The sequence below is a fragment of the Rhipicephalus microplus genome, chromosome X, assembly GCF_043290135.1.
Source record: "Rhipicephalus microplus isolate Deutch F79 chromosome X, USDA_Rmic, whole genome shotgun sequence".
NCBI classification, from domain to species: Eukaryota; Metazoa; Arthropoda; class Arachnida; order Ixodida; family Ixodidae; genus Rhipicephalus; species Rhipicephalus microplus.
The window spans coordinates 158526789-158551578 of NC_134710.1; the positions used below are offsets into that span (position 1 = coordinate 158526789).

General features: G+C 42.4%; 3 protein-coding genes and 1 long non-coding RNA gene across 10 annotated transcripts in view; 2 read left to right on the forward strand and 2 right to left on the reverse strand.

The window, feature by feature from the left end:
* The first annotated feature begins 2322 nt into the window (after positions 1–2322).
* Positions 2323–7477, forward strand: RabX6 (RAS oncogene family member RabX6). The gene is made up of 3 exons (XM_037428431.2): positions 2323–2592; positions 2968–3163; positions 6028–7477. The coding sequence occupies exons 1-3, from the start codon at positions 2483–2485 to the stop codon at positions 6460–6462; spliced, it is 741 nt and encodes a 246-aa protein (XP_037284328.2). The 5' UTR covers positions 2323–2482; the 3' UTR covers positions 6463–7477.
* Positions 7310–13029, reverse strand: LOC119177063 (uncharacterized). Of its 4 annotated transcripts, none has more exons than XR_012887068.1 (3): positions 12890–13029; positions 12307–12360; positions 7310–8615 (listed from the first exon to the last, which is right to left on the reverse strand). It is a non-coding gene; the product is annotated as an uncharacterized LOC119177063 (long non-coding RNA). The 4 variants fall into 4 exon arrangements; XR_012887069.1 differs by having other exon boundaries at positions 12264–12360; XR_005110531.2 differs by lacking the exon at positions 12890–13029 and adding an exon at positions 12430–12683.
* LOC119177062 (transcription and mRNA export factor ENY2) lies at positions 13003–24354 on the forward strand. 3 transcript variants are annotated; one of them, XM_037428433.2, is made up of 5 exons: positions 13003–13142; positions 13502–13582; positions 18403–18473; positions 20488–20562; positions 24080–24354. In XM_037428433.2, exons 1-5 carry the CDS (start codon positions 13081–13083, stop codon positions 24160–24162), a joined length of 372 nt encoding a protein of 123 aa, XP_037284330.1. In that variant the 5' UTR covers positions 13003–13080; the 3' UTR covers positions 24163–24354. The 3 variants fall into 3 exon arrangements, with proteins under 3 accessions (XP_037284330.1, XP_037284329.1, XP_037284331.1); XM_037428432.2 differs by lacking the exon at positions 13003–13142 and adding an exon at positions 13244–13407; XM_037428434.2 differs by lacking the exon at positions 13003–13142 and adding an exon at positions 13264–13403.
* The window catches only part of LOC119177060 (protein FAN), a 181793-nt gene continuing 176788 nt past the window's right edge, over positions 19786–24790 (reverse strand). The window contains exons 32-33 of one of the 2 annotated variants that reach the window (XM_075878063.1): positions 24497–24630; positions 19786–20152 (exon numbers count right to left, since the gene is read on the reverse strand). In XM_075878063.1, the coding sequence (XP_075734178.1) occupies positions 24533–24630 (98 nt within the window). In that variant the 3' untranslated portion in view covers positions 19786–20152; positions 24497–24532. Of the gene's footprint in view, positions 20153–24383; positions 24631–24790 lie in introns of those variants that run through there. The other variant, XM_037428427.2, reaches the window with a different exon arrangement.

Below are 24790 nucleotides of genomic sequence, written 5' to 3' on the forward strand. Positions count from 1 at the left end.
ATCATTTTTACTGCAAACTGCACTTTCACTCTGTTTTTACTGTGGTGGAACTGCAGCATCGCATTAATCCTTTCCTGTTTTCATCATTGAAGTTAGGGACTATGACTGCATTTAGCTTCACGAATAAAAACACATGCCAGTAAGTCTCTTGTTCACGTAAATTGTTCACACAGATACAGCTTTCAACACTTGTTTTTTACATGCTCTCTGCGCCAGGGTATATGTTGTGATAATTTTGCCTGTTCCAATAAATATTTAGCTGAATGCATGGTGTTCGGTTCAAAATTGTTTAGATTTTATGCTGAAGTTTTACTTAAAAGCTGGCAACAGAGTTTTAACTTGAATAATGGAGTTTCTGAGGCATTTTGACATACAGCTGAAAATTATTTTGAAGGCTCTGGTCGCTGCTGTATACAAGCTTATCACAGTTTTCATAATTGTAGTATTATTTGGTGACACCTCGTGAATATTTATTTCAAATAAACTGTTTTGGAGTTCAAGGATTATTTTTAAAAAAGGTTTCCTTCCTATTTGAAAACTACCAGAAGAGTATTAGGTTAATTTAAGCGTTATTGTTGGTTATACCGTTATTGGATTTATATTGAATTCGCTTTTGAAATTTACTACTCCCAAACCACTTGCTTGCGCGCGTCTGTAATACAACAGTGTTCAGGCTGTCAACGCTTCACCGCTCTACATGCATGCATCGCGGTGAAGTGAGAAAAAAAAATCGCTGACTTGAGGCGGGTTCTTTGCATGCACAACATACAGTAGATTTCGAAGTGTATTTGGCCTAGCGGGAATACGCTGTCACCCGCGTCCTTCTCTTCTAATAAAAGCGCGGCCTCTCGCTCCTCATGTGAACGGAATTGCTTGGCGTGTTGATAGAGTGACGCTACGAAGACATTCGTTTGCAGGTCTATCGAGAAGCTGCTACAGATATTCGTGCTTCTCATTTGGCATCGCTATCATAATCAGTAGCGGTGGCATTCACTACGAGTAGCCTAAGATATGCCAGAGTGAGTGCAAGCTGAGCGATGAGTGACGTGCGCGACGTAGGCACTCAAGTGCTCCGAAACCAGCTCTTTGAGCTGCAACAAATGCTTATCGAGTTACGATTATTGTTATATAGTCCGCACATGAATTCTTCAAACCATCATCATCCATTTTTCACTGCATATCTGCGCCGACTTCGATGCTTTCGGCGATCGTTGTAAACAGAGCGACGAGTCTTGCGGCAGCGTCGACACAGGCGCGCGAACAGCGTTTCTGTCGCACCTTTGTAGCACCAACTCCTTGATAGCGCCGTCTTCCCATTCATCGTAGGCGGTTTGCCAGTACGCGTGCGAGCGTCAACTTTGTTCTCGCTTGCATCGCGGCGTCTTCATCAGCTGTGCCCCCGCCTGACACACGAACACTGCAGCATCGTTATAGTGAACTAGAAGTACTTCTAGTTCACTATAGCATCGTCCTGGGCGCAGCCGTGTTTGCTGACGGCATCACGCACGAACCAATGAGCGCGCAGCTTCAGAGAGCCTGTAAGAGTGCCTGGCGCAGTGCATTGTGTGTGTGGGGGGGGGAGGGGGGGGGGTCTATCCGCTCGCCTTGGTAAACTCGCGGCCCGGCGCGTGTTTTCGCGTAGGCCATAGAGTTTCTTAATATACACTAGAGGGAACTCAGGCGCTAGTGTATATGGAAGCTGCAACACACGGCGCTTCAGCGAGCCTGGGAATGATGGGTAGTACACACATTTGTCTAATTTTCGTACTTCTGGCTCTGTGTGTGTTCGTGTGGCTAAGAGCTGTTTTTTCAGAAAAACATAAATTAGCAAATGTTCACCGTTTGCGCTTCACAACCTTATTCTTTTAGGCTTACCATTTCGAATCAAGTCACTTAATTTAAAAGGGTTCGTTCTTTCTTTCAAAACAAAACCGTAACCTGCAATAAACGAAGCCGCAAGTACGATTTGCCACCCGCAAGTACAAAGACTAAGCAAATGTGTGTACTACAGTCCCATCATTCCCATGGTCGCTGAACGATCGCAGCACCAGAGTGCCCTCTAGTTAATTTCGGGAAACTCTATGGCGTAGGCCCAAAGTTTGCGCAGTGTGGCAGCTTGGGCTAGTTGGTATGGCATGACGATAGTTATAGCGCGAGAACAGAACGACGACACAGAGACACGTAGGACACGAGCACTCGTGTCCTTCTTGTCTCTGTGTCGTCTTTTTGTTCTCGCGCTATAACTATCGTCTTGCGCAGTGCTCTAGCACCAGTGAAAAGGATTAAATTGCGCGCTCATGACCTTACTCTGCGTACTTGCCAGAGATGGCGCCAGCGTGCAGGTTATCGTCATTTTGGCATTAGAAAAGCGCAGTGTCGCAATAGGTTTGCGTTATACGTGAAAATGTTACCTAGCCGAAACGCTCATTTAAACTGCTTAAAGTTGATCAGAGAAATCCGATAATTTCATTTCTGTACTTGTATGTCCGCAACTGAGTATCTTAAGCTAGCTTACGTTGTTAATATATACTTAATATTCTCTCATGGTCATCTACAATCACCGCTGAAAACACGGCGCAAGGCGGCTTTTCCGTACGTATATTATTGCTGTAGCAGCAGGAAGTGTTACATTTTAAAATTTTGCAAGGTTGCCATGCGAACTAGTTGGATTTGTAAGTGCGTGAAACGCATCAGAAAGGAAGGCTTTCAAAGCTTATTGTAGCTCGCCCTCGTGGCTTCACGAAAGGGATTCCCTCATACCTTATTGAGGCATCAACACCAACCAAGTTGCTTGTACTGATATGGCTTTGTAATATAGAAGTGTAGGGAGTTTTTGTGTCTTATCAGGACAGGCTTCTTTTCTGAGAGTTCGTTTGTTATTTCAACTGCACTTGATCCTCCGAACTCTGGTTTTCCACCGTTATAATGCCCCCGAATATGCCACTCACTTCATGATCGTGCTTTCAGATTTTTCCTCTCAGCAATGGCATCAACAAAGCTACCTGAGCAGAAAGTTATTCTCTGTGGAGAGTACGGTGTTGGGAAGAGTTCGCTGTTTCGTAGGTTCACGACTAACACTTTCGTTGCAAGCAACGATCGAAGCTCCACGCTTGGTTTGGACCATTTTGACAAAGTCTATAAAGTTGCGGGACGGGATCTCAAGGTAAGACTTGCCTTGCTTGTGAGCGTAAACTTTATTCATTTTACTTGACAGGAAGGAATATTAGCGTGCGCCATGCAACACAGTTTTTTCCTCTGCTGAATCAAAGGCTCTGGAGCAGTGTGTGTGTGTGTTTTCACGCATGTGCGCGACTGCCAGTAGTTTATGATCTACATAAGTGACAGAGCGAGTGTCGGAACAAGACACAGGTTCAGAGGAATAATATTGAGGCTTGCAAGTAATGAGTACACTGCATTATGAGGAGCAGTCGAACAGGCAGTGTCACTAGAGTCAACGTTCTGACTAGGGGACTTTTCCTGGAAAAGTCCACTTGTGTGAGAAAATGTTGGTTGCAGTCACTTTGCGACAATTTGTGACCAGTTGCTGCCCTTATAAAGACAAGTTCACATTTCAAAAAGTTGGCTCCAGTGACATTTTCTGTACGGCAAGCTCTCATCTCAGCAGATGTCAGATGCATAAAAAAGAATAAGTGCTAGTGGCTAGTTAGCTTGAAAACGTGTGGCGACATTTTGGTTCTGAGGCTGCCCTGTGTAAAAATTCCGTTAGATGGCATAAAAAAGTTATGAAATTTCGAGGCTGAGTGCAATAATACTGCTTCCCTTAATAATGTTGTCAGATATATGCACAAAGTATGGGAACACTATTTGTAAGTCATCATCATCAGCCTGACTGTGCCCACTGCAGGGCCAAGGCCACTCCCATGACCCGCCAATCCAACTGTCTTGTGCTTTCTGCTTCCATTTAATACCTCCAAACTTTTTAATCTCATCGGTCCACCTAACTTCCTGTCTCCCCTTCATGCGCTTGCCTTCTGTGGGAATCCAGTTACCCTTAATGACCAGTGGTTATCTTTCCCTACATGCTACATGCCTAGACCTATGTCCATTTCTTATTCTGGATGTCAAGATTAATATTCTTAACTCCAGTTTGTTCTCTGACCCACTCTGCTCTCATCTTGTCTTCCAAGGTTCATTTTCCTTTCCATCGCTCGCTGCATCGTCCTCAATGTAAGCTGAACCCTCTTTGTAAGCCTCCAGGTTTCTGCGCCCTAGCAAAGTACCGGCAAGATGCAGCTGTTATATACCTTCCTCTTGAGCGCTAGTGGTAGATTACCATTCATGATTTGAGAATGCTTGTCTAATGTGATCCACTCCATCCCTATTCTTCTAGTTCACTCTCAAGGTTCAGCTCCACAGTTACTACCTGTGCTAAATAGGCATATTCCTTAACCATTTCCAACGACTCTCCACTTGTCACAAAGCACTGTTTTCTGGCAAGACTATTACACAATATTTTAGTTTATGCATATTAATTTTCAGGCCAACTTTTCTGCTTTGGGTGTCCAGTTCTATTATCATGAGCTATATATAATTTGTGCCCTGGGTTAACTATCAAAGCAATGTCATCCATACATTGCAGGTTACTAAGGTACTATTAATTAACTATGATCCCTAAATCTTTCCAATCTAGGGGCCTAAAAACCTCCTGTAAACACATAGTGAATCGCATTGGTGAGATCCTGTCTCCCTGCCCTACAGCCTTCTTTATTGAGCATTTGTCGCTTTCTTTATGGAGGATTATGGTGGCTGTGGATCCACTGTAGATTTCTTTCAATGTATTTATGTAGGGTTCGTCGACCTCCTGATTCCGTAATGCCTGCATCATTGCTGATGTGTCGACTGAGTCAAACGCCTTCTCGTGATCTGTGAATGCTATGTACATGGGTTGGTTGTATTATGCGCATTTCTCTTATAACCTGATTGATAGTATGAATATGGCCCATTGTGGAGTAGCCTGTATGAAATCCTGCTTGGTCTTTTGGTTGACATTGAATTCTAATGTCGTCCTAATTTTAGTAGCTAAGACTTTGTAAATAGCTTGTAAAAGCTCATCGGCCTATAATTTTTCAAGTCCTTGACGTCTCCTTTTTTTTTGGATTAAGATGATGTTGGTGTTTTTCCAAGATTCTGGTGCCCTTCTCCGCAAAAGACACTTGGTATATAAGGTGGCTAGTTTTTCTAACGCAATCTCTCTGCCATCTTTAAGCAGGTCCGTTATGTTATCCTCACCAGCGGCTTTGCCTTTTTGCATTCCTTATAGAGCTTTCATTACTTTCCCTGTAATTACTGTTCGGATGCCAAGTTCATCTGGGCTATTATTGCTTATTACAGTATCATCCTGGTTGTTTTGGCTTCTGTACAGCTTTCTGTAAAACTGCTCTGACACCTTAACTACCCTATCTATATTGGTAGTAACTAGCCTTCCTTGTTCTTTAATGCATACATCTGATTTTTGTCTATGCACAAGCTTGCCTTCGCAGCTTTCAGGCTTTTTACCACATGTTGAATTTTCTCTATGTTATACCTTCTTTTGTCGGCTACCTTACGCCCGTTAATTAACTTCAAAAGCTCTTCTAGCTCTAATTTCTGCCTTGAATCAAAAGAAAGTTTACAAAATTTTGAGGGCTACTTGTATTAATACCGTTGCCAATAACAGTGGTGTCAAATTACACACAAAATATGTATGCAGTGTTTGAAAGCAGCTTGTAAAGTCCAAATTCTGTAAGCGTTTCACGAAACCTTGTCAAGAATTATTAGGCTTGTTGGTCTGCAATATCAATTGTAAAAAGCAAACAAGTGCAAAAAGTCTTGACAAAGATATAAGCATGCTTTTATCTGTTCTGTCTCCGTCTTTAATATAAGAGATTATTTTTTGTTACATTTGAAATCGAGATAACTGCATGTCTGTGCAATGTATTTCAGTTCAGTAGCAGGAGTGCCATCACTGCAGATTTCGTGACATAGCCACTCTGTGTACTGTACTTTCTGATTTGTGAATGACTATAGCTGCAGCTCTGGGACACTGGGGGCATGGAGCGTGTGGCATCCGTCACGTCCAGCTACTACAAGTTTGCTGAGGCAGCTGTGTTGGTGTTTAGCCTGGACAATCCTGACTCATTCAACATCTTGTCACAGCACCTGCTCGACATCGTAAGCTATGCTGAGAATGCTAAGATCTTTCTCTGTGGAAATAAAGTTGACTTAGTAGGCCGCATATACGTCTCAGAAGCAGATATAGAAGCTTTCTGTGAGCAGTGCCACAATCTCATCAGTGGGGTTTACCGCACTTCATGTAAAACTGGTCAAGGCATCGAGGAGATGTTCACAGACATTGCACGGCAGCTTGTCATGTCTTGCAGAGTGAAGGATTTGGATGATGTGGCCAAAGACTCATTCAAGGTCACCCAGCCAGAAGAAACACAGGAATCATGTAGTTGCTAGGCGTGAAGGATCAGCACACTTAAGATAAAAACGCGATATAGCAGCTGACTTAAAGAGAAAGTTGAAATCCTTCAAACCCACCTGCTTTCTACTGCATAGGATAAACCCATTGCCAATTTTTCTCAAAATGGTGCATTGTTTTGTGCCTGTTAGTGATCATGGCCATTTTTGTATATCAGCACGAAGGTGCTATTTGACGTGGACTTAAGAGGCATTTGTTTTCATTGCTTTATTACTAGGTCATTTTGGCCCATGCACAAGCCATATTTCAGAATTTTCCAGTCACTTCCATAGTGCGAGTTACAACTGCTCTTTAAAAAGCTATTCAGTGTTGATTTGTTTTCACATTCTTATCACGTTGCCTGCACAAGGATTGTGTCATTGTGTATGAGTTTGCCAGTTTTTTGTGCAACTTTACAAACTTTATGCATGTCAAAATAGATTGTACATTCATGTAAAAGTGTTGTATAGTTAGTTACCAATATTGTGCAAGCACTTTCAGAGTGTATTGCTTGTTTACAAAGCTGCGTAATGGGATTCAACATGTATCTGGAATACGTGGCATGTTGCTCAGCCACTTGGCCCAAGATTTGTTTGCAGCCACTTCATTCTTTGCTTGCCAGCTCAATAAGTGTTGTGCAAGAAAGCTTGTATGAAAATATTGTTCGGTCATCTGCTGATTGGGCAGTTTTTCATTATATATATATATATATTTTGCACTGAGGCAGAAGGAACAAAGTGCCAAACATATGTGGACATAGTGGCGAAGCCATGTTTTTTTGAGATGGTGTCTATTACAATTGTTTGTTGTCGGTGAAATACTATTAGTTGACAGAATGCTATGAAACCAATTGTCGTACGCCTTTATTATAGCTGTGCTATGTACATATCATGTAGTTTCCTATCAGACATGCATCTTGCAAAACAGGGAGCCCTTATGGCACCATGCACTGTTCACAGTTAATAATTGGGTATAATTTTCAAGTTTTGCTAATAAAGTGCTTATAACAGTAAAGTTGTGTCCTTGTCTTTTGTTGATACACATGCTGCTTTTTAAAAATAGCAATAGGGAGTTTTTGAATAGGGGCTCCTAAGCACTTTGCGTATGCACACTCTGGGACAAGCAGGAGCGAAGAGTTTTCAATTAGGACCTGCGACACTTTTGACACTGCCCAATTCTTAGTCACTCTAGTCTTGGCCGAGAGCCATCACTTCAGTCGGTGCAGTCACGTTTTTTTGACACAAAGCTTTAGGGCAGGCTTTGTGGCTCCCACTAAATTTGAGAAGTAGCGTCGCCAACGCAAAACCCAAATGCATGCGCAGTGGCCACGATGCTATTTCTTTGGGGCCCCTATTCGATAACTCCTCAATATTTCTGAACAGCTTAAATTTGGTGAGAGCTCAGATTCCAGTCATCTGGCACATCCAAGGGAAATCAAATCGCACTAGTAGATAATCACCCGTGATTGTGTGCAGTTATGTAAATGTTGCGTAGAACATTGCCACCATACATATTATTGCTGCTCCTCAATCCGGATAGCCAGTGACAAGATGAATTAGACATCGTTCCCATGTGATCTACATTTGTGCTGATCTCTGTAAATCAGCAAATGCTGATGTTACACATGATGCATTATAGTCTAAAACCTGTGACACCCTTCAGATTCATTTCGTGCCCTTTTCTTGCTTATCAAAGATAGTTTATGCTACAAAATACGATTTGTAAGCACATCAGTGTCTTTAATCTAGCTCAGTTGGATTGAAACCTTAAAAGCAAGACAGATTTCAAAAAGCAGATTTAAATAATTATTCCAGATTACTAATTTTTTCTACACACAGCCACAGTATAAAATGCATGCCACATTTCTAACAAAATACGATGATGTAAGTAAGTTGATGAAACAAATTAATTTGCTACAATATTCCTTTTATGACATAGCTGTAATAAAGGCCAGGGTTGTATTTACACTTGCTGTAGACTTAAGTGCCTGTGCAACATCTGCAGAGCATGCTTTTCATACACCACATTGCAATGTTCGAGCCAGAGCTATACAAATATTGAAATTCTAGACACCGGGGGGCGACTTTCTGTACTGGTCAGCGAAGTCCTTTATCTTTCGCCATAGTTCTTGTGGCTCATCCACACGTGGTACCTGCAGACATAGTTAAAATAAGCATGTAGTATCCAAACACGCGAAGAACTGAAGTAGAGTGCAATTCTTACATTGAAATGATAGGCTCCACTACTTGCATACACTGTATCTTATGCCTAAAATTTTTAGTACACTTATGGCCCAAGTCTATCCATGTTTGCAAATAGTCATTTATGTCAACAAGCTCCACTAATTACACCAACCGTGAGCATCAGTTAAAGGAACTGCGAAATTTCTGTGAAAGCACATTGTAAATACAAGGTGAAAACATCAGTATTGAATAAATAAATGCGAAAGTTACTCCCCTTTCCTATTTTGGATAACGCAGCTTGTCCTTGCCGAACTGTTCCTCAACAGTTCGAGGAGCATAGCTTGTCCTGCTTGATAGAAAAGCTTTTTCTGGTCAAAATGTTTAAAATTCTTGGATTGATGAAACTACTTTCAGAATGCAGAAAATTTCCAACAGTGCTCCTGCACTTGTTACATTCTTTATTGCTAATTATTTTTGGTTAGATGGCTCCTTTTTGCACGAGTAATTAACAATAAATAAACTTCATTGAACTACTTTGACTTTGTACATGCTTCAATTTTCTTTTACAACAGCAAAAACGTGCACTATGAATGAGAAATACGGAATAACAAGTTTACTAAAAAAATAGCCATTTTCAAGAGTAAACTTATCAAAACAGTTAAGGGGTTCATGACAGTAAGGCACTAGTCGTGCAGAGTTGAACCTTTCTCTTCCGTCAACTAAGACAACGCTGTGTCTAAAGATGCGTCGGACATCGCGCGCTTGCACTCAAGTGACTCCAAATTGGACCAGCCCGTCCGTCGTTTGTTCACATGTGGACCCGCGGAAGCATGGATCAGAGAGTCTAAAAGATACGTCAGACGTTGCACTTTGTCGTCTACTCAAGCTTGATTCACGACTTTGGTTATAGCATTTGATTAAAAAAAAAAGCGCGCTTACGTGTACTGGTTAGTTCATGAAAGACGGTCGCAGTTGCGGTTTCAAAGAGCATCCAAGTGAGGCGGCACCAGAATATGGTTTCCATGCAACCTCAGCTGGCTACATGGACTCAGAAAACCACGTTTACACGAGCACCGCCCGGTCACTTTTTTACAGCGAAGGCCCTAGGTGCATTGTTATGATCCCCTCTCAGAGGTTGCAACTATAGGCGCGAGTCGGCCCCTTTTTTCTGTTCAAAAGGTCTGCTAGGAGAGAACACTTGCAATGATCCTGGCAGCTAGCACAAACTTGTGATGCAGATGGCAATTCGTCGTTTACACGAAAACTGAAGGCGCGTTTCGCGTGTGGTGGGGAGGTGACAAGAGTCCTATAGACTGGCACTTCAGGCAAAGTGCCTATTATTCCTGGAGTCCGTTTTGAGCCTATTCCACATATAAACACGAACTAAGTGATGGGAAACATTTTAATCGCATATTTATTGTGCCTATAAGCACCTATCTTGAGGTTCGGGCTTATATGAGCTTTTCAGCATCTAAAAATGCCTTTTTTCACGTTCGTCGAGTAGATGTTTGGTTGAATAAGCTCTTTATACGGAGGAAAACAGGAAACGCTTGGTGTGGCCATATTAACGACAACACCTGCATAGCGCGCTAGTTGTTTTTTTCGCTTATGTTTTTAGCTCCTGGTAAGGTGCGCTTATGGTTCGACGTAGGGTCGACGCGCACATACACTATGTCATGTCGGCGAAAACAGATCATAAGTCGACGCACTGCCACAGCCAACGTATATCTAGACCCAATCAATGCGCTCCAACGCATGTGACGTTGGCCAACGCTCCCAATAACATCGCATTATAAACGCGCTTTTACGTCAGCAAGGCTTGTACCCCAGCGAGGCTAGCACCTATAGCGCTAGCAGGCCTCTCTAAAAGATTTCCTTTGCTTGGTTCGAGAGTAGTGAAGCATGGCAGTTGCGTTTGGGAGGCTAGAGGGCAGTGTAGCTAGAACGTACTCTAATCGGCCGAAACTAAGCTAGGCTAGCGCTGCCACATACAGCCTACACGCAAGTTTCATTGACATTTATGTTCTCCATAACGGCAGTTGTTGGAAGTCTACCAAGCAATGCGGAATAAAAAGAAGCTGTAAAGTGTACTTGTCAGGCAATGGACTCGCGGATCACAGCGCTGCTCCGTAGAACGAGAAACATTCCATGTGGAAAACAGGGGATAAGACATTGGAAAGGTACAATATTTTGTGTTTGATGTCCACTCTGAAGCACGCATAGGCATAAAGCTCCTAACATTGATTCTACAACTGCCAATTTAACCCCAGAATCTGCGCAAATAACATGTATGTTGTGGTCATTCTACGGGCACACAGATTCATTATGTTATTTTTATATATACATCTGTGAACTCGCATGCACTGATTACACAAAATGCAGCCATATGCGAAAGCTTCACTGACACAAGCCACTTTCAACTTTACCTCTTACACTGTATAGTAATCCACCATTTAAACTTCTAAAGTAATATCATGCAATAAATATTATACACTAAATGGCTGAAGTACACACCAGGGACAGGATATTGCTATCACGTTCAATGCTTAATGGCAAATCTTAAAGATACCCAGTGTATTCAGACGTGCAAAAAAGGTTCACATTGTCCCCAATAGACCGGTCGCTGACAGTGTTGCCTCAAAGCTTAAATCTTCCTTGGAAAGAATCCCGGATTATATGTGCTAAAGCAAGTGTATAAAGTTTCGAGTGATGCTGACTTAAATATTCTGGATGCAATTAAAGCATTGAAAATACTAGGCCACAAGTGTGCTTCACGAACTTTAGTGGACGTCGAGCATTCTTTTTTGCATAAAAGCAAGCACAATTCAAGGCCGAAAACGTTGAGATGATGCTGGTTTGTCACTATTTTTATAGCCTTTCCCACAATGTCAAATTACCTCAGCTTTTATCTAAATCTGTTCAAATGATTGTGCTTCTTATCAATTTGTTTTATGGAAAATATAAATCTAGTTTTCCTAAAGCACAGAATTTGCCTGCTGTGTTTGAATATTTGTCCTGAGCATGCTGCTGAAGTAATTATGAATTGTGCCTATATATGCCTAAACGATAGTTTTTTAACGCCCTTTTATGCCTAAATAGCAATTTTTAGGGCCTATTACAGACGCCTAAAAATTCTTTCTTCGTGCCTGAAGTTCCGGTCTAGACATGACACGCACTTAAAAATCGTTGATATTAAGTCCTAGATAAACCTATCCGACAAGTTATCGCGTTTTCAGTTTTGTCAGTAGTGCTTTAAGGAGGCATTCAGACCGGCGACTGACAAAAGTCCGACTGGCACCAACGACCGCGACGCCGTTCGTCAACGATGCGATGCTTCAAGTCTTCCGTTGTCGTCGGCAGTGCTCGCCCGGCTCGTTCCTTGTCGGTCTTTTGCAAATTGGTACGCGTTAGCCGCGACCCACCCTGCGACCAGTGCGTCTCACTACATCGCGACGGCCGACGTATCTTTAGGCTCGCGGTTCCGGGTGCGTCTGACGCACATTACCTTCAGCTTTTTGGGATTCGCGCACACCCGACGTATCTTAAGACTCGCGGTTTCGCGTACGTCTGACGTATGTACCTTTAGACACAGCAAAAGCCGCTAGACATACACACACCTATACACAAACGCCTCCACACAGATCTTGCGTATTTGCCAACCTGATAGTTCTGGGATATATACACGCCCGCGTAGACTCCAGCGCCGAACGAAACCTGCAAGCATACCAATGGAATCAGTGCCGGCAGACAATCGTTGGTACGCGTTGATCTTCAAAACTTTACCCCAGTGAAAGACGGGACACAAGAAACGACAGTGGAAGAGCAGTGTCCAACGGTTTTTTTTGTGTTCCATACTTGCTTACTTGTGCTCACGGTGTAAGAAACATCGTACTTTTACTACTATTTTTCGTAACACATCTTGTACTGTGAAGTTTTGAATCAACAGGTCAGAAAGTAGCGCCACCGCCGACACTGTCAGCAGGAGACATGACAGAAACTATAACAGAAACCCACCAAGCTGTCGGCATACTGTAGAGCGATTACTAAAGAGAAAGAAAAAAAAATTATTGGGGTTTTCGTATAATTTTTTAACAAAAAATAAAAATAAATGCCATATATCGATGTGAATGTTTCAAGGTCATGATGCTGCTGTTCCCTGAAGCTAGGCCGCACGGAATGCAAGGGAGCGCTGCGCTTGGACAATTGAGTGCGCGTGCAACGCCACGCACGCGCTAATACTCACAATAAACTTCAACATGTCCGGTCCTGTGTCGCGTTTGGTCCTGCTGTAAGATAGTGCAGTGCTCGCCGGCCACAGCAGCCTGTTTCGCGAAGAAAGGGTCTCGCAGCGATCGAGCACGTTTCTTTCAACTACACAAATCGCCCAAGGCGACAGGTTTCAGCCTTTGTTTGCGCTAACAGTACGCTCGCAGTATGGTATTCAGCATTACGCACGTGCAGCAAAGGGTGAAGGAGCCTACACTCACTATTGTTGGGTAAGTATATAAGCCTATTCCTTATTGATAAAACTGGACGCTGGACACACTTATCTAAACTATTACGTTGGACAGGATTAGAATACGACAATACGTGGGAACATCGTAGCCGACGAATGAGCCGCAAAACAGTGCGGACATTTTATTTCGCTTCCTGCAGCAATATATGTAGCGCTAATATTTGCCCTAAATATCTTCCGGGGTATAAACCGAGCATCGACGTATGTCGAATCTATTTGCCTGCCGGAAGGTTATGGGCGAGTAAGTACGTAGCTCTGTGTTCTGCGGTAGCGGTGGTCCCTGTTGACAAGATGAATCCGCGCGGATAACCGTCACTGTTCGCAATCTTTATGTTTCAGGCCTAATGAGCGCCAACAAAGAGTGTATCAATTGAAAGCCAGCCTAAACCAAAGGCTCCTTGAAACTGGAGAGCGAGATCGGTGAGTCCTACTGCATCGTACGCATGCATCAAGCACGTATGCACTATACACGCGTATTGTCTCCGCGTTCGTGTATTGTGCTTTTTTATGTGTGCGATGTTCCCTCGTCGTTGCGAGTCCCTCTGTCGAATACTGCATTGCTGAAACCACACTTGATTCCCTTTTTTCCCCGTAATTTGTTGACGCTTGCTGATGTAGCCAGGTCTCATGTAGCGGTTAAATCTTGACAGAAACCGAGAGGCGCACGTATACGTATATGTTTTTATATTCGGTGGCATCTGACGCCCAATGTTAATGTGTAAACATGCATAGTGTAATAACACTAATAATTAAGCATTTCATTGTAAACAGTGCAGATGTAAGCCAGTGCTGGACAAAATCAGGACTTTGGGCAGAAGCCATGAGAAAATGGCACATGAAATACTTGAATCTTAACATTACAAAGAATGGCGAGGAATATTGTAGTGATAGCTCTGTGGCGTTGCGCAGAAAAGAAAAAGATTTCCTGCAATTTTTTCTGTAATCTTGACGGATTAGTAGGGCGAAGAATGCATACAGTGATTGTATGTCAGTTTATTGTATTTTGCAATTTTCGTTAAGAGCATGACCATGTGACTGCATAAGTACAGCCATGAGCACATTTAACTCAAATGCTCTGACGCGTGGCCTCGGCTCCCTTGGATTGAGGTCGGTGCCGCCAAGCATTGAAACAGTTTTTGATAGGTGGAGCGCATGTTGGTTTCACAAGTAAATTTCTGTTGCCAGTCTACCTGACTGGCGGGTCGAATGCACACACTTTGCATCCTGTTTTCGCCACATTTCGCTCATGATTACGTTACCGTGTGGCCCATGGCATTTGTGGTCGTATACTTATCTCGGCAATGAACAATTGGCTTTTTGTGGTAGTACACGCTACTTGTGCTAAGCATGCCTTACCTGCCATGTTGTTTGCGCAGTATGAAATTTAAGCCTCCAGCTGCCTGTTTTCATGCCTTAAAGAATCTCTAAATAAATAATTTTCTACAGCTATCTCTAAAAGTGATCCCGCGTCGTCAGAGGTCGAGCGCTCCTAATCTGTGCGTGTCCTATTCCCAGTCATGGCGGGCGCATATCAGCGAAATGCATGCTGTTATGTATGTGCATCGTATCTGGGAATGACATCATAAATGCTATCAATGCTTAATGATTAATCGTATATAGAAAATTCAGTGGCTCAGAGTGCATCCCAGCACTCTTATGAGGCCTGCTGTTTAAATAGAATACTGCACTTGCATACTGTAACATAAATTGCATATTCTAGTCATTCCATTCATTAATCTTTAAATTGTTTAATTTGTTTCACATTTATCGGCTCATATATTGAGCAGCTACAGGTGTTGACATTGCACGAATAAAAATTTAGAAAAAAAAATTTTCGGTAACCTCTTGTAACAACCACAAATTTGGATTCTGTGCTTTCCATGATTGGGGTTTCATAACCTTGGACACGGGAACAAAACCTGACTGCTTCAGGTTTAGCATATCTGAAGCCAGTAATTTCGGAAGCTCTTCATGTGCTGTTGTTGTATAAAACAAAGTCTGCAATTTGACCACAAACTCACACTATCACCAACAAGCCAAGCATCATGCACTGTAGTTATAGTGATTATAGTTACCTCAAAGGGGCCATGCAACATTTTCTTCATCCACAGTATTTGCTTTTGATCTATCCTCAGTATGAAAAACACCTAAAGGAATTATGAAAAAGCTGATGAATTTAGGTTATTGGCCAGGGAAACTTGTAGAAAAAAGAAAGCAAATGGAGAATTGATCTGAATTACATTATCATAGATGTCACAAAAAAAAAAGGTGTGGTAACTGAATATGGCAGAGGCGGCAGCTAAAGTCAGTGCGCCATGATTACGTTGCCTGCCGATGGCATTTCCATAACCAGGCAACTCAGTCTGGCCTCAAACGACCATGGCGTCACTTATATGGTTGCACCTCCTGCACCAATTGATAAAATGTAATGTCATAGCTTTTATTTTTTTCATCACTTAAAATATCACACAAATGTATGAGTGTAGTATTCAGACAATGATTGTAGTGCCACTCATTGATACCGCATTTGTTGTGCAAAGCAGATGAATTCCTTACATTGGGATGCTGCCCAATAAGCTTTCTTGGTATTGTAGAATGGCCTTTTTTGGATGTACTATCGGCGTTAAATGAACCCGAACAGCGGCAACCCTTCGGGATGGTATAGTGCGTGCCCTCCACTCATCACCATGAACAGGCACACATTTATGCGCAGAGATGCCCAGCAGGATGCGCGCGCCGGTCAACGTTGCTAACTGGACGGCACGCACTATACTATCGTGAAGGCTTGCCGCTGATCGGGTTTTATTTGAAGCTGATAGTACAGTCACACACTATATAATCTGTAACATGGGAGTGCGTGGCGTCACAACGGCGAAGATTGCGCATAACTTCCACTAGCTTTCATTTCCACAATAAAACAGTGTCTGTCACTTGTGTGCGATTCTCACTAAGAAAATATTATTTTTTTTTTTTGTTGAAATAAGGGCAAATTGAAAGCACGCACAAACTTTGAGCTCGTGCATTCTTTTGTTGTCTCATAGTGGGTGAAACAGTGTCTTTTATTGTAATTTTCTTGTGATTGTACAATGCAAAATTAGCAGTAGACACACAATAACACAGCATTAGAGTGCTAAATGGCTATTGAAAAGGTAATGAACTAAATTGCTCCTGATGTGGCTTTCGTAAATGATTTATTTTTTATAGGATCAGCCATTTAAACACTTCCAATCATGCATTGTATATGTGCTCTATGAGAGGTAAGTTCAGTGAAGTGTACTCTGAGGCCGTAACAAAAGTAGTTCATGAAAAACTGAATGTTGACAAATGTTTTATATCCACACGGTTGAGCATTGTCTGTCTTGTCATTAAAAAAATTGTAGCATCGAATAAAACCTCTTATTGCTACGCACTGGCGAACATGTGCGAAATATGCAGTGCATTTCTTCTAATGTGTCATTGTACCTTGCTGGACCATGAACTGAAAGCTTTTTTGTGGACGCTGACAGTGCCCAAGATCTTGTTTTACCTTTGAAACAGTATATGGTCATTCTGCGCCAAATGTCTAAAGCATGGCGTTTGCCGAAAGCAAATTTCTATAAAAACATCTGAAAAAATTGCAAACATATAGACATTGATTTTGCAGTATTTTTCCAAAACATTTTCAGCATAAAAAATTTTTTGCGCATGTGACCACCATTTGAAATTCACGAAATGGAAGAAAAACCAAGTATGAAAAAAAAATCGTTATGAATCGACCGTTCCGCGCATTCTTTACAACGGAGCTTTTTTTAGCGTTGTCCTCTTATTATACAACGATTTCGTATGGTAGCTATAATTTTTCACTCTTCAGAGCGCAGACAAAATTAAGTAAATTGTAGTGTTTTTGCGTTTTCGAAAAAGGAAGTGAGAGTAGAATGCATGAAATGGTCAGTTTAGAGAGATTTTTTTTTTACTGGCTTTCCTTCATTTTGGGAATTTCAAATGGCGGTCATGTGTGTAAAAAATTTTTGGCTTAGAAAATATTTAGGGAAAATACTGTATAAGTAATGTTTACGTGTGTGCATTTTTCCTAGATGTTTTTATAGAACTTGATTTTTGGCAAGCATCATGGTTAGAACAGTTGGCATAGAATAACCTTATTGGCACCGGGTGGCCGTTATACAGCGCTAGCTGCGCTCCTCCGGAAAAGTGCCACGAGTGGTGGCAGGGACGGCACTGGCATGTGAAGCAGCTGACACGGAGAAGGCTCGGCTACTTTCAGCATCGCTTTTGTAGAATAGCAGAGGTTTTTCGTTTTGAACAATTCGAAGCTGTACACTGTTGCGTTTGTTACCCAAAGCAAAGAGTAGCAATAGCAACATTGTTTTTTTTTTTAACGAGAGACGACGCGTTCCACTGTTGGACATGTGTTCAGACAACGGGGCTCATCATCGGGCCTCTGGAAGACTCCCATGCAGTTGTTTGCGGTTGGTCAGCGTTTAATGGTCTTGCAAGCCCACTATGTACACACAACTGCTCCACTTACAAAAACATGTTAATGATTCGTTGGGCTTGACTCAAAGCTAAAAAATGCAGCATAGACTCGCTGACTGCTTCGCATAAAACCGATCACCAGTGCATGGGATCTGCTGAACCTTTCCTAATACTTTGTCATTGTGTCTACAGGTCAACATTCTCCCCTAATGTTAAAAAAGAGAGCGTACATCTCCCATTCCATTTTCATCTTCTTTACTCGATGGTTCACTGATAGCACTTGTTTCTCTGTTGTAGTTTTTACCCGCTCCCATTTTCTTTTTAGTGCTTCGCCAACCCTGATATTTTAACAGATAATGTAATCTTTGGTACTCGTACACTTCATGCAGATTTGGGCAGCGTACAACAGACGCAATGGCAGCACAATGAAAGGAAAGTAACATATCCAGCCTCGAGCACCCGCAGCAAGCACCTGCGTCTGTTCAGGCACCCACATGTCATTAGTTCCCTTTGCCACCGCCAGAAGCGCCACGAGTTCAAACTCGCCCCGTGCCCGGCGCTTGTAGTATTTCTGTATAATGTTGAGTGTTGTACATGCAGACTTCATTTTTAATTTCAGGAAGCGCATAGATTTTGTTTTGGGAGTATTCGTCTGTAGTTTTTTTTTGTTGTAAACTACTAGTGACAAGTCACAAATACGAAACATTCTTGGAATCTTGTGAAGAACCTCGAATTTTCATTATATAAACCTTTGTTCTCATTTTTAGGTTAAAGGAGTTGCTAAGGACAAGGCTAATAGAATGTGGGTGGAAGGACCAGATGAAAGCGCACTGCAAAGGTTAGTGAAACCTCTGTGGTATGTATAGAAATTGAACTGGTATAGCGCATTACGGGGAAGAAGAAACGGCCGAGCAGACCGACACAACAGGACAGAGCGCTAACTTCCAACTCCACCAGTTGAAAGTTAGCGCTCTGTCCTCTTGTGTCGGTCTGCTCGGTCGTTTCTTCTTCCCTGTAATGCGCTATACCAGTTCAAGTATGATGAACCAACTCTCCCAATCTTCAACACTCGTCGATGTATAGAAAGTGCTTCATGCACTCTTTGTGTGTCTAATTTTGGAGTCTCTATATAAAAAAGGTCTGAAAATTTTGATTGTTTTCACTACCACTTGCAATCATTGCTACATGGCTGTTAAAACCAGTAATAAATGAAGAAACAGTGACAGCTATTAAGCAAAAGCCACGGAGCAAGAATATTTGAGGATGGGAAACTCGGGCCGTGGCGGCGTGAGAGGGCGACTCGATAGCGTCTCGGCGAATAATGGCTTGCACCGAAGTTCGCCAGATGACGCTTTCGATGTCATGCCATCTTATACATGCGCTTCTATGAATGTGATGCATAAAAATCCCGATAGCTCCTCTTAGATTGTAAGATTTAGCAAATTTCTGTCTGTAACATCGATTGCTAGACGTGGCAGATGTTTTGGTTCGAGTTATTAATTGATGCTGCAAAAATTGGAAGCCGTACAGCAGCTTGAAAAGAGCTGCTAAATGATCCCTGAGCAGACGACGTTTAATGCCTGCACATGCGCACACCCCTCAATCCTCGCATGTCGTGCACGCGCATGCGTAGGTGGCCTTGGGAGTTCCCAACAAGTGGCCGCGAGTCCCTTCGCGATCTTGGCTTGCACATTGCACCGACTTGGGCGATTCCTGAGTGTGTGCACATGCTTTTCACTCCGTGACAGAGTGCTTTGAACACTTCGACCAGTGGTTCTTCGGGATGCGGCGAAAGTGTGTTGTGCCGAATCGCATTAGTGGATAGGCATCCTGCAAGGTCAAGGTAATTGCCCTCAAAGTTTTAGTGGCCCAGTGAGGTTGGAGGCGTTGGCTTGCACCATAGCCAGGAAAGGCCTTTGGCGCTATTGGGGTGAGCTTTGTGGCGGCAAAGTTCTGGACAAAGTGAAACGACCAGTGTTCTTACCTAACTCCGTGCCTTCAAACTTTCCACACTTTCTCAATTACTTGTCAGCTGTTCACACACATGCACGCACACATATACATACATGTGCACACACATACACACAAACATACGCAGAAAAGTGATCTAGACCTGATGTAAAGGGAAGAATGCGTGCAAGGACAACTACTTTTGTTGCTCAAAGTAAACATGCCTGCTCATTTTATTTGCTCAAACGACGACGCCAATGTTGTCATTTCTGCGAAACGAGCGCTTAAACGCTGTCGTGTTATAATTTGGAGCTGACAAGTATGCACGGGAAGGCATCCACTGGGGTGCAAACAGCCATATGGCGCGGAGTGGCCTTGAACAAGGGCGCGGTGAGGACAGCGAGCGCGTTTTTCCTTCTCCGCTAGCAGAGTTTCACAAGAGAAGGCTCATTAGTCCTGTTCCTGGTTTCGTGACGTTTTCAGGGCGTCCGAGTGACCGCAGTTTTGCCTTCTCAAGAATTCTTGCTCCTTGGGCAAAATCATCCTTGCGTCTGCACTTGGAATTCCCTAGAATAGTAATGGTAATTAGCCACGAGTGTTCCTTCTGCGGGATTGGCCGTCCTACCTAAGGCAGTTTTAAAAAATTTGTTACGTACATACCACTATTTTTAGAATCCCACCGTCAAAAAACTACCTGTTTCATGTTGCATCGTGTACCGATGAAAGATACGCACAGGCCAGTTCCGAGCAGGAAAAAAGACCACTTCGTTTATTGAGTGCTCATATTTTAAGATAGTGTTGAAGAGTACAGTGTGTGCATGGCGATAAGCGCCGGCATCGAGTGAAATTTCACAGGCTTTGATTGCCATATCGATATACTAGTGTGTATTCTTCCATTTCAGAAATCATCAGAGAAAGGGGCGTAGAAAACGTATCTGTTGATGAACTTGTCGCTGCAATTACCCCTAAAGGAAGAGGTGAGCGTGAATTTGCTTTGAATCAAAGTATAATCTCTCTGACACGAAATTTATAATAGGGCCTTGCAACACCTTTCCAAACAATCCTTGAAAGGACCTAGCTTGTGAAGTTCTGTGCCTCACATGTCGATTGCGACAAATTTCTCAAATTCGTCAAGTATAACTAGTGTTGCAGAAATTTGAGCATTTCTTCTTGTTCTACCTCGACAAGTGCGCTAGAAGCTACACAGGGAGGGATGATAGGGTTATGTTAGTACATGTTATGACCTTGAGCGTTTCCTTTTTTCTTTGAATGCATTTGCATAACTCTGGGATAATGAGAAACGACACGGCCACAGTAATAGTGGAAGACTGTAAGCACTAGTCTTGTGTAAAAACTGGGCTGATGTCGAATCGAGTACTGTCGTAGTAAGCTAAGTACAAGACAAGGCATCGGCTATGGCATGAGAGTGTTTGAGGTAGCATGGGGGGCGTTGTACAAAATGTGCTACCTCTCACAAACATAGCAGAAAACTAAACAACTAGCAGATTACCATAAATAATATCAGAGTGTGTTTTTGAAGATAGATATGTATATATTTAATTTATTAAACTAAAAACAATGCAAATATTACTGAGGATATATGTGATTACAAAAACAACCTATGACATTGTCCTTACCTTTGTCTATGCAATTTGCTGAGAGGAAAGTGGGCAGTCTTTAGCGGTATATGAAAGGAAACAAAATGGCAAACTCCCTGCAGCGAAATAATTGATTCACACGTTCACGGGTGGCAGCATTTTCTATCCAACTTCTTTAAGTCGTGTAGGACCCCTATGAGACAAAACTAAAATAGCTTGCAGCAATGGTTGCCATTATTAGAGCAACCAAGTAAGGTGTTTTCTTCCAGCATTTGGCTAAGCTTGATGACTTGATCATACTTTGTACCTGTACATGTAAACGAAGTACATGTGATGAAACATGCCAAATGACCAGGTCATTGCCGAAGTGAACACTGTGGTGATGCAGGACCATCGAAGAAATTGTGGAAGAGCAGGGCATCAGCACTTTCTCTGCACCTTGCATTATGACTGAAGATTTGGCTATGAAAAGACTTGCAGTGAAATTCATGCCAGAACTGCTCACAGTGGAGGTAAAGTAACTTCATGTTGAAGTCTCACACGACATGCTGGATTTCACAAGCTGTGACCCTAACTTCATAAACACCATTATCACTGCTGACGAGTCTTGGGTGTATGGGTATGACCTGGAAACGAAATTCCAGTTGTCACAGTAGGTCATCAAGACCAAAGAAGGCCCGCCAAGTGCGCAGCAACGTCAAAGTGATGCCGAGTGCTTTCTTTGACTCCGTGGTGGGGTACTACACCAAGAGTACGCACCACAAAGTCAATTGACAAAGAGTACTACATGGATGTCCTCCATCACCTACGAGATGCTTTGCAGCGCATTAGACCTGAGTTATGGTCAACAGGAAACTGGCGCATCCATCACGGCAATGCTCCTGCACATTCCTCAGACTTGGTTCAGACTTTTTTTTTGGTGAAAAGTCAGGCGCCTTACTCTCCTGATATGGCCCCTTTCAACTTCTGGCTGATTCCCAAACTCAAGAGGACATTGAAAAGAGAGCGGTTTCAGACAAAGGAGGACATTATGGCTGCAACAACAGCTGTGCTAAACCCCATTCCGAAAGAGGCCTTCTCAGAATGCTTCCAGAAATGGTTGCACCGCAAGGAGAAGTGTGTGGAGTCCCAAGGGAACTACAGTAGATGCTCAATAAACGGAACCTGAAAGGACCGGGAAAATATGTTCCATTTAACAGGAGTCCCATTTACTGAAAGGTGAACATGGGTGCACAATACAAGCCCGAAACCAAGCATTGCAGAGCGGATAGTTCCATTTAAGCAGTAGTTTTGTTTAACAGATATCCGTTGACTGAGAGTTTACTGTACTTTGTGGGGGTTAGGTTTCGAACGCTTCAATGATGTTTTTTTTTTTTTCTTCCACCAAAGGTCGGATACTGTTCTAACATACCTCGTAGTCGAGTTCAGATCCTTCCTTCAATGAAATTTCTTTACCCTTTTCACATTACAATGATTAAAAGCTTAGTAATATCTCTATGCTTGAGTGTTTGTGGTTCTTAAGGGGACACTAAAAGTTAAATAACAATTTAATGTCACAGTGAAAGCTAAATGTATGACGCCATCCAAAACGACAATATTATCAACAACAGTGCCTTACTTGCCGAGAAATTAAGGTAAATGCACAAATACACAAGCGCCGCAGTAGGACATATTCGAAGTGATCCTGATGACTTCAGAAGGACTGCCCACAATTAATCACTAGTAATCAATCTAACTGCTCTAAGTACACAACCTTCCGTGCATCAAGAGACTCAATTAAATGCTGCTTGTTTGTTTCTATTTGATTCGTGCAAAAAAGAACCGCCGGATGTTACTATGGAGAATGGCGAGAGTGGTTCGGAAATTCGGTTTTCGCGTGGTTACATGGGACAGGTGGTGTCATTTAGCAGAGCGAAGTTGAAACAAAAGCGTCTGCAATCTCGAAGCCAATGGTGGGAAATTAATCAATGGCCGTTGTTGCTCCCGCTGCTTTCGGTCTGCTGCTACTAACGCACTAAAGCCAGGCAACGTTGTGCATGGCAACAGTGACGCGAGTCAGTCCGCTTCTTGAGGCGGGTAATTTGAAGTGTGCTAACCTGTGATTTTATTTCGAGATAGGCCCTTCCTTGGCACAAAAGTAACTCTACAACGTTTCTGGACTTCCATGTCAACAATCAACTTTGACTTGATAGTTGACTTTATTGTGCCTTTATCTAAGAAACACCCCTTGCATTTTTGTGCACAATAACAAGACTTTGCAAATGATTAGAAAAAAAAAACTAGACATATAAGCACCACAGAAGAACATCTTTCTGCTGGTGGTGCTAGGTTTTTCACTAATTACGTGGCCCAGCAATAAGTTCTCCTAAGTTGGGAGATGCCTCAGCAGCATGTTGACAAGTACCGTATTTACACGATTGTAGGTTGACCCATTTTGTCTTATTTGAAATCTGAAGGGGGGGTTGGTTGAGTTAGAAGCGGAAAACTAGTTTGTTTTAGTCTTCTTGAAAAGGAGCTAGCTTTCCTTCACAGATCTCAAGCACTGTCGCGAAGCCACCTTGGCGCACAAGAATAAGACTTCATTTCCTTTGGCGACATCGTAAATAAATATTTTTCATAAAATAAGCTCGGGCTTGTTAATTAATTTTTTTTTTTTTGATGTGCGATTTTAGGGAGCTCGACTTATATTCGAGTCAACTTACAATCATGTAGATATGGTAGGTATGTGTAGTGTGTGCCGAAAAATACTTAATCCTATTGCTAAAGCTCTGGTTACTTTTGTGCCCATGATTTTTGCATTTCCACACTACTACTAAACCACTGAAAGAATTTATTTGCACACGACTCTAGAAAGCAAGTTCATTACTAAATAGCGACTGCAAAATTTGTGTTTCAGCCACTGTGCCAGACATCATCAAACGTGAACTCCTTCACCAGATCAAGAATTTCATGATTTTGGAACAGCAAAGAGGCTGTTAGCTTTGCCACTGAAGACTGCACTTGTAAAGACGTGTTTGTTGCCCAACCACGTGAAGACATGCGTGATTGCGCTTTATGCGCAGCTTTCCTTACGAGAATTGATGCGTACCTATTGATGCATAATGAAACTTAGTTTGTATGTGAAGAATGACGACAATGCGATTATATTTCAATAAACACTGAATTCGAAAAGGTGTCTTGTATATGAAGAGCAGCCAGCATTGGTAAAAAGCAGTGTATATATTTTCGAAATGTAAAATACTGTACAACACGAAAAAGGGTGACGCATGCTTTCCTGTGTGCCTTAATTCTCAGAAAAATACACATTGCATACTGTAGTGCCACTGCATCCAAAAATTGGGGATGGCTGTCAGGGTTCTCCAGACTGCCATACCACCACTTTTCCATCACTTCCACCTGTTGCAATGAGGCTTCCATCATCAGATACATGAATGCAGGTTACAGGTCCTGTAAACAGAAAAGCGTGTATTTATTTTGCACCGCTCATTTTTTAGATTTCAGAAAGTGTAAACCCCGGAACTCGTGGCTCATGCATTCCCTGGTGGTAGCCATGCTCTATTCACTCTCACAATCTTTTCTTTATCTTTCATTTTTCTCCACTGCACTC